Genomic DNA, 9,711 nt, shown 5'->3' with positions numbered 1-9,711 from the left:
AGAGGGAGCTCGGAGAAGAGCCGCTGCTCCTTCGCTTTGAAAGGGGTCAGTTGCAATGGTTGGGGCATCTGACTAAGACGCCCCCTAGAGGCCTCCTGTTAGAGGTGTTGCAGGCACGTCCCACTGATAGGAGGCCCCAGGGCAGACCCAGAACATACTGGAGGGATTATATATCTCATGTGGCCTGAGAACGCCTTGTGGTCCCCAGGAGGAGCCGGAGAGCATCTGTGGTGTTTTGCTAGATGAAAATGGATGGATAACATCACAAAAAATAAAAAAAATCAATAACAATAAAACAGTAGCATATGGGTTTAAATGCATATATATATATATACACACATGGGTGCATACACACACACACACACACACACACACACGGACATATATGTATAATAACACTGAATATAGGCTGCAGAAGAGTATAGGCTATATGTAACTGTAAGCTATCATTCATACATCAGTCCTATTTTAGATTTGCATATGAATAAGACAAGCTACCCAAACACGTTATGAAGAAGTTGTAATCACAGATAGGCTATTGGAACCAATATTTCATGTTCCCCCATTACTGCGGGACCGAACGCGCGTTCTCGATGCTCGGGCACGCGCCTCGCTACAAACTGAGGGAGTGACACACACACACACACACAACCCTTGCGTCCGCCCCCTTTCCCCGTGTTGCATTCTGGGAAATCGTGTTTACTATCGTTTAAGAAAGATGGCAGCCGTACAGCCGCCACCCCTCCGGAGCCTGGAGGATTTTCTCCTGAGCTCGGCCCGGTTCGCGGTGCCCGACGTGCGCGATCTGGACCGCTGGAACAACCGCATCATCAACAACCTGCTGTACTACCAGAGCAATTATCTCCTGTCCGCTGTGGGTATCCTGCTCATAGTGGGGTAAGTTTCATTATTCTGACGTGGTCTCTCTCTCTCTCTCTCTCTCTCTCTCTCTCTCTCTCTCAGTAACGAACATACTGGAAGTCAGGAGTAATCACTGGGAACTCAGGATGTGATTTTTTTCCAACAGCAGCAAGAATGAGCCGTGTGCCCCAGCGTCGTGTGCACACAGACACATTACAGAGCAGACTTTACCTTATTGGATGTAAAAATCGATGCTTTATAAGCCTATAGAGCCCTCAGAAATTCCCATACCGAAACAAAAACTGGTGTTCACTGAATGCACAACACTGTCTGCTAATGATTTCACCATACAATACGTCACATTTCATATAGATGCAAAAGACAGTCCTGTGACACAGCTGATGTTTCACACGCTCCTCTATAGACAGTGGTGGAAGGAGTAGGCTGTTCAGATGTTTGACTTGAGTAAAGGTAGTAATGATGGAAAACAACCAATCAGAGGTGAGGAGTCCCTTAAGCAGCTGTCAGACATGGCAATTGCTCCATGAGCTGTGGTCAGTCTGTCAGACTGGTAACTTTCTGATACCGCATTACCTATTTCTCACCTCAGGTGTTTTCACAAACATTTTAGTGTACTGTTAAGTTTTAAAGGGCCAGTGTGTAATATTTGGCATGGTTTATTGTCAAATCTGAATCTGAATATTCTACCCATTAATATGTTTATACAAGTGTATAATAGCTATAAAATAAAATTCGTTTGGTTTTCGTAGCCTTATAATTATGCTTTGATATATATGTATATAGCAAGGGCCTTGCTTTAGAGAGGTCGCCATCGGGCACTGCCATGTATGTAAGGCAGCCCCAGCGGACAATCCAGCCAGCCAGAGAACGCGTTTCATGTGTATAAATAAACCAACGAAGACAGCGGAAGGAAGGAAGGAGGAGGAGGAAACAGCAGAGAGTGTTAGTAGTTCGTCGATAGAGAGTAGTGAAAAGTTTTTTTAGTTATACAGTTTGCGAATGGACCACACTTACCATGCAACAGGAGAGAATGAACCCGAACCGTCATCTGCGAGGAAAAGAAGACGCAACTTCACTCCTTATGATGCACTTTCTGCGGCGCTTTTCCTCCTGGTGATATATCTCCCCAACGATGGTAGCAGTAGCACCGAATCCCATTCTGTGCAGCAAAATGGGAGTGGAGGATTCAGCCTCTCTTCTCGCCCGCTCAGCATCCAAGTTCCTCATCTGTATGCTCCGGCTCAAACAGGTATGGCTCTGGGTCTGTGTCCGCTACAAGAAACTCTTCAAAATCGCGTTCAAAGTCGTCCATTGCAGCAACTATAGTCCGGAGATATTGCTACGCTAAATAAACAGCTGAGTTTTGTTTACAGGCTACGTCTGTGCCTGCTCACCGGTGTATCCCTCCATGGATCACAGCGCAGGACGTACTGAAAATTTTAGTCTTATGTCAATAACAGACAATAGGGTAGCAGTAACGTTACTCTTATGTGCCCTGCTGATTGGATTCAGTACAGCTAAAACCACCGTTTATTACTGAACAGTGCAGGTTACTGTTGGCCGTAACTACGCCAAAACAACCAACAAACAAGAATTTAGCTGTAACTCCAACTGTGCACTGTTGCTCTCTCCTCCAGCTTGCTCATACACCAGCACGCACACTCACACAGCCCTCGTCCCCGTCACTCTCGCACCCCGCCCCCCTACCTATACTCATTCAATCCCAAACATGCCATTAACTCAAAGAACATTGACATTATAACAGAACATTTACTGGTGAGTGTGGTAAGCTGTCAGTCAGTGTGCGGGCTGGAGATTGGTGGTGCAGAGAGGGGAGGGCTGCTAGAAGAGTCAGAGTTTGGGACGGAGTGGAGTGTTACCAGAGTTTTTGGAGTGCTCAAATAAACTGGCCTTTTTCCTGAACGCTACTCTGGTCTCCTGCTCGTGAGTGACTCATTACAATATTGTAACATGGTTTAGATTTCTAAATAAATATTCACCTCGTCGCTAGATAGACCTGCTCCTGCAAAACTTGTGTCTGCGCAAGGCTTTTGGTCCTACGAGGCCACCGTCATTTACCCGACGGGAGGGGTGAGCGAGTGAGCCCTGCAATCTAGAATTTGACCACTGATGTCACTGTTTTCAACCCATTTTACACACTGGCCCTTTAAAATGAGAAAGTTGGTCTGGCTGCTGGGTTCTTGGTACTTCAGCAGTGGCCAGGTCACAACCTTTTTTATTTTTCAGATAAACAGTGCACTGGCTGGTTGCAGGAGGCGGTAGGGAGACGTCCCTGCTGCTGGTCCACCACCTAGAGAAGTTCTGGGGTTAAAGGAGCGAAACATCAGGGTGGCTTTCAGCTGATAACCCTGCAGCCAGCATTTTTTTTCCTCCACCCCCACTGTTAGACAGTGAATGAGGGATTTCAGACACAGCCAAAATCCAACCTTGTGGTTGTCCGTCTGGCTCCCAGCTCCAAGCTCATTGGTTCCTACTGAAGACGTAAATCTTTAAAGGTATAATTTGAAGAATTTTACTAAAAACAATGTACAGACTCATGCTCTTATTTTCTTCATATTTTGCTGTGTTCATGGTGTTTCAGGGCACAGCGTGCAGATGAAATCGGGACTTTATAAAAAGGTAGCAGCCAGGTGCCAGACTGTAAGCAGCATGCAGCTAAGAGGAAGCAACTAAAATTGCAGACACAGAGCTGAAAAGGGAAATAAATCCGGAAATATAGCAAACAGCTCCTAAATATAGTTTAATTTTAAGGGGTAACTCCTCAGATTTTAACCTGACACCTATGGTTTAGTGTGGGGAGTACATGTATATGAATGACATTAAAATCCTTAAAATAAAGTCTCTGCTTACAGCTACTATAAAAAAAAAATAAATAAAACAAAGTGTCATCTTGTGGAACCTGTTTTGGACTACAAGTTGTACTTCCTCCTTTTTTGTAGGCCCACCTTTTAGGACAGTCAAAGTCTCCAACTCTGGGACCCAGCGATCCATAGGCAGTAGTGTCTTCCTGTCAGATAGGGAGCAGCTGACACCAAGATACCAGAAAACTACCTTTACGATTTAATGTTGGATCAGACAATCAGCTGAAGCCAAATGAAGCCAAATATAAAGCTGTGGCATCAGAGGCAGCAGTGTATGGAGGAGGAAGCAGTTGCCACAGCAGTCACACGGCAGGGTTCCACTGGAAAGGTTTTTCTGGATCTCCCAAACAAATGTCTTTGCTGTCATCAAATTAGAGCAGAGTTTTTGCTTTAAAAGAGTGGAAGTCCCGCTTTGCCAATATCCAGTGTCTGTGTGGGCCATGGGTTTAGCACAGCAGAGAGCATGAAGACGGTGTTTGTAAAGCTTTGTACAAGTTTATGAAATAGGCTCATTTATGTGTTTTTAACGTAGACTGTGTAAATATGGCCAAAACCACTGTGATATCACTTATTGGTTCATGGACATCTGTTTGAAGCCTCAAGTTTGGTATATTGGCATTCGTCATCTTGGATTTTGGGAGCAAGAAGTAAACTAACCATATTTGGTGGACATAACTCTAATGCTAGCTGCTAGCTTGGTCAGAATGGTAAATTTACAGCTATGGTTAACTGTGAAAAACCTAATGCTATTTTTTTCCAGCTTAAAACCATTTTAGAAAATGTACTTAATGGAAAAACATAATATCGGACTCCCAGGGCCTGAAGCAAGAAAAAATCCTGTGCCTGAATTTTTTTTTAGAGGGCATTCTGCGCTAGGGGGTTCTGGGGGCATGCCCCCCGGAAGAAAATTTTGAACATTTGACGTCTAAATGAATTAATCTGGTGCACTTTGAGAGTATCAATCAAGTATCACATCAAAGAGCTAGAATAACAATTTCAAGGTTTTTAATAATGAAATATGAACAGTTCACCAAAAAAGGAAAATTTGGACATCAGCTACTACAAAATGGTTGGGGCTGGGCAATTTTAGGCAATTCTGAGCAACAAGTGGCAGAATAGGAAGACAACAAGAATGCATTAAAATGTACATTTTCATCAGTTGAAGCTTGAACTCACGACCTCTGACACCAAGGAGCATCTTCTATCTGACTGAGCTAATTTGCAAGTGACAACTCATCGGTGGCTTCACAAATTATCTCACTTATCTCTACCACACCGCCTCTTTCTCTTTCTGTATGTGTGAATTGCAACCCCCCACCTGTAGCCATCTCTCTCTCTCTCTCTCTCTCTCTCTCTCTCTCTCTCTCTCAAGTATTTATAGACAGACAAGCAACATCATAATTAAACAGGCTTTTATTTTTTAAATTTATTTTATTTTGAAAATTGGCCGGATTCTCTCGTCTTTTCTGTGTCTGACTTCCTGTTTGGTATGATCCGCTCTATCCAGCTTGACAGAGGCGCTCATGGCTCATGTGAAAAATAGACCAAATGCCGAACTGAAGCGCTGCAGTGCGTGAGCTTCCGCGGGCGCTCCGCTCTGCTCACCAGCCTGTGTGGACAGTCAGATAGGTTAACATGGACGCCGACTGAAAACTGCCTCCGCTGCTGGGTGCTGAGCTTCAGTTCTGCGTCTGGTGTGTCCGTGGCGTGACCGAATGAGAGACTGTGAAACTTTGCTTTGCTTTAAAACGACTGGTTAAATCACTGTTGCTACGGCAAGATGATAAAATATTCACAAGAAAAAAATATTCCTGCACCGGAAATCTGGCACTGTGCCGGAGAACTTCAAACCCTGGACTCCTTTTAGTACAACAAGACTTTTTTAGGCGACCAAAATGTTCCAGTTAACTTTCATGAACTGAAAACACACAGAAATAGCAAAAGCTACAGCTACACTCTGTGAATCTGGAGTTACATCATTGTTATGTTACCTAAGAAACGCTGTTGCTGCGGTAGCAACTTCACCACCCGTACATTTGTCATTAACAGGAACATTAGCTAAAAAGACCAAAACGTTTTTTGTGGCAGGCTGTAAACATGTTTATTTCTGCTGTAAAGTTGGGCATTTTAACATGGGAGACTGAGGATTGACTCGCTCTTGGAGCCAGCCTCAAGTGGCCATTCAAGGAACTGCAGTTTTTGACATCTACACATTGATTTCATTTTTCAGCCCCATAGGTTGCCGCCTTTTTGATACACAGACAGTACTACACACAGTACTTGTGAGAAGATACATTCTTTATCAGTTTGGATCTGCACACAGGATTGGTTGACAATTCCTCTGCCATCTACGTCAAGTCACTGCAATTATGTCACCAGCTTTTTCCAACCCTTCTTCTTTGTTGGTCTCATTTGTCCATCCATACTGTCCTTTCTCTCAGGTATTTCCAGCCCTTCCAGTTGTGTCTCGGGGCGATGGTGGTCACCGTGTTATTCCTGGGCTTTGTTTGGGTTGCAGAGAACCAAGCTCCCGTTCGTCGCTTCCGCAGAAACCACCCATCAATCTCTGTGTTTGCCATACTTTCTGCAAGTTACCTCTTCATATCAGTGCTGGGAAGTGTGGCTGTGTTCCTGTTTGGGATAGCCTTCCCTGTACTGCGTAAGACAGACACAAACACACATGCATGAAAATCACACCATATTATGAAATAAAGTTAACCCTCTTGCCTGAAGACACTAGTTTGGGGCACAAGCCAAAATAGCACATAAGACATGCTGATGCAGATTGTCATCTCCACAAAAATTACATATAATTACAGTCATATTTTACATGTAGGTGAATAGTCAGTTCATGTATGCCACAAAGACATATTTTCCAACCTCTCTGTAGTGCTATGTATCCAGCCATGCAGAACGTTTTGTTTTTATTTGCCCCAGCTTTGAGAAATACACCGTTGAGACTTCTGCTGGCACCAACATGCATTGCATTCTGTGCAATGAAAAGCTTGACGATGTATGTTGGGTGCACAAAGTGCAGGACAAGTGTTTATTCATTTCTTTCCTTTTATGGTAAGAAATCTATTATGTGGCATGAAAAGTGCACCGTGGTGCATTATACACAGTGAGGCAATGCATTTTTATAAAATTTCAAATAATAGTAAGAGTAGCACGATCAAAGAAGGATCAATGATGATGGATTTGCCTGATCAACTTTACCTTACCTCACCTTACGTGGTAAATTCAGCATCGCATTTCCACAGCACTATGTCTATCCATAGTGGTCATCTGCTAATCATTTCCAGTCTTAGCTTTGCAGTTTTTTTTTCATCACTGTAAAGCTATCATCAATGGAACAGCAAAGTGGAAGAGACTGGAAATAATTGGAGAATGACAACAGTATTCTTTTAGCATGGGTAGATTATGAGATTAAAGGTCCCTGGGCAATGACATGCAGAAAGCAACACCACCTCACCTCATAGAAACAAAACAGACTTTATAGTGGTTAGCTTCTATTTGTTGTTTTGTGTCCCATTGAAGACATTGCGCATGTTGCTGTGGTTTTGTGTTGCTTTGTTGTTTTCTGTGTTTTGTTTTTTTTCGTAGCTGTGGTTGTTTTGCCCCCTTTTGTAGTAATTTTGAGTCTCTTTGTATTTGCTTTTTGTCTTTGAAGTTAGTTTGTGTCTCTTTCTGGGCATTTTGAGTCTTCTGTGGTTTCATTGTCTGTCTGTCATCCCTTTGTGTCTTTTTGTAGTTAGTTTGTATCTCTTTGTAGTCATTTAAGTCTTTTTGTAGATAGTTTTTGATTCTTTGTAGTCATTTTGAGTCTTTTGTAGTTGTTTTGTGTCTCTTTGTAGTCATTTTAAATCTGTTTGTAGTTGCTTTGTGGGGGAGGCACTTAAGAAAGTCCTGTCTCTAATATGAACTTGTTTCACATTAAGGCCTGGTTCTTACTGTATTTGAGGTAAATAAAGGCTCTTTCATCCCTCTGTGTCTCTTGCACCTTCACAGTGGTTCTGGTCCATGCATCGGTAAGGCTGCGCAGCCTGAAGAACAAGCTGGAGAACAAACTGGAGAGCATTGGTCTGAAGAGGACACCCATGGGCCTCCTGTTAGAGGCCCTTGGACAGGAACAGGAGGCTGGATCCTAGAGAGAAAGAGGAGATGTGCAGGGGTGGGGGATAATTTGGGTGCCATCTGAGGTAAATGACAAGAGAAATGGAGGTGAAGTGGGTGTGAAATGGTGGGGAGAAGGAGGGAATTGCTGCAGGGATAAAGGAAGAGTCAGGAACAAAACGGCAGGTTTGGTTTGTTAAAATGAATTAATTGGAAGTCTACAATGAAGGAAGAGGCCTCGTCTGTGGTCCAGTGATGATAGAACAGATATAAAGCATTGAAATCATCATAACAAACAAATGAAGGAATCATCCCTGTTCTGATTTTGCACTTTAAGCACACATTGTTTTCTTTGGACATGATATATTTCTGTGTTCACACTACACACTGTCAGTGTGCAGTAGCCATGTGGCCGTATTTGCTTGAGCCATGATATGGTAGATTTATTGTGTATCTACACATTGGCTTTTACTCCTTTTGTGTCTTGGTGATGCATACTGACGCATTATTATCTAAACATTGATTTGCACTCCATCTCAACGCCTGTGGAGCTTTGGTGTTAATAACATTCTAATTATGCAAAAAAAAAAAGGTCAAAAGATTTTGAAAATACTTGTAATTTTGCCAATAATTACAGCATTATTTTGTAATGTTTTTACTTTTTATGTTAAAATGCAATTTAATGAAACTATTGAACTATTATTAGCCTACCTTTTTTTCTGAAAATTACAACTCTACTCTAAAAGCATTGTATTGTGGAAGTTTGCCTTTATTCTCACAATACAATTAGTTTTTCCCATCAAAATTACAACTTTATTTTCGTAACATTACAGTACTTTTCTCAAAGGAATTTGACAAGACCCTCAGAGGGCCTCCATACACTCCATATGCACAACAGGAAATCCCCAGTATTGATACTGTACCATGGATGTGGTAGTTGTTGTAGTAGTAATAAGCTTTTTCATTCTCTCATTATAACAGGCGTAAACAGAAACACAGCATGTGGAACCACCAACCCAATCACCAGAAAAAATGTTGGCATCGTACTGTCTGCAAACCACTTTCTGAATACGTTACATTTGCATGTTATTGTGTCGCGGATACATTGAAATTTTTCATTTGAACAATGCTGGGGTTTATATGTGGTTAGGTTTAGGCACAAAAAACACTTATGGTTAGGAAGACATCATGTCTTGGCTTAAAATACCAACCTTTTCCTGCTGTAAAAGCTGCAATGTCTCTAAAAAAAACCAAAACGCTTTTCACACTACTATACCTGATGGAAAATCAGCAACGATTTGCTAAAAAAAAACAAAACAAAAAAAACAAACATATGACAGGCAATCCACCATACCCTCCACCTCCCAATGACATAAACAACTCATGTACTACGTCACTTTAGAAATGCTGTGAAATGTCTAAATTTAAAGGATAACTTCAGTATTTTTCAACCTGGACCCTATTTCCCCATGTGTATGTGTGCATATGATTAATAGGTACAACTTGTTTTAAAATTGGTTCAATACTGAGGGAGGCGGATGCAACCGGGAGCCGCAAAACAAGCGAAAACGGTAACGGGGGCAAATGCGTCCCGTATAAGTTTGCGCATTAAAAGTGCTTTTTATCGCCACTGACCGGTTCAGATCGCCAGTGCTATCTCTGTAAATAGCATACTAAGCGTTTCCCTTACCTCTGGGCTGTGTGACGTCATCTCGCGAGAGCTTTGCTCCACTGTGTCTGTAGCTCTTTCTACTCGTGGGACATACGTTTTCTTGAGGAAGAGGTGTTTCGGGACTGGATGACTTCTCTTCTTGGGAGAAGTGAGCACTACAGA

At 42.5% G+C, this 9,711-nt stretch overlaps 1 protein-coding gene across 1 annotated transcript; it reads left to right on the top strand.

Moving 5' to 3' along the window:
* The first annotated feature begins 713 nt into the window (after positions 1-713).
* Positions 714-9,207, top strand: praf2 (PRA1 domain family, member 2). Its single transcript, XM_049561271.1, has 3 exons — positions 714-897; positions 6,206-6,423; positions 7,773-9,207. Exons 1-3 carry the CDS (start codon positions 719-721, stop codon positions 7,910-7,912), a joined length of 537 nt encoding a protein of 178 aa, XP_049417228.1. The 5' UTR covers positions 714-718; the 3' UTR covers positions 7,913-9,207.
* Positions 9,208-9,711: the final 504 nt, after the last annotated feature.

The sequence above is a fragment of the Epinephelus fuscoguttatus genome, linkage group LG19 (assembly GCF_011397635.1).
Source record: "Epinephelus fuscoguttatus linkage group LG19, E.fuscoguttatus.final_Chr_v1".
Classification (NCBI taxonomy): domain Eukaryota; kingdom Metazoa; phylum Chordata; class Actinopteri; order Perciformes; family Serranidae; genus Epinephelus; species Epinephelus fuscoguttatus.
The sequence above is the reverse complement of the archived record's forward strand: the minus strand, read 5'-3'. Positions and strand labels throughout refer to the sequence as shown.

Coding starts and splice junctions, on each gene's coding strand:
- praf2 (XM_049561271.1), top strand. CDS start 719: ATGGCAGCCGTACAGCCGCCACCCCTCCGGAGCCTGGAGGATTTTCTC. Junction 898..6,205: donor GGTATCCTGCTCATAGTGGG/GTAAGTTTCATT, acceptor CCTTTCTCTCAG/GTATTTCCAGCCCTTCCAGT. Junction 6,424..7,772: donor GATAGCCTTCCCTGTACTGC/GTAAGACAGACA, acceptor GCACCTTCACAG/TGGTTCTGGTCCATGCATCG.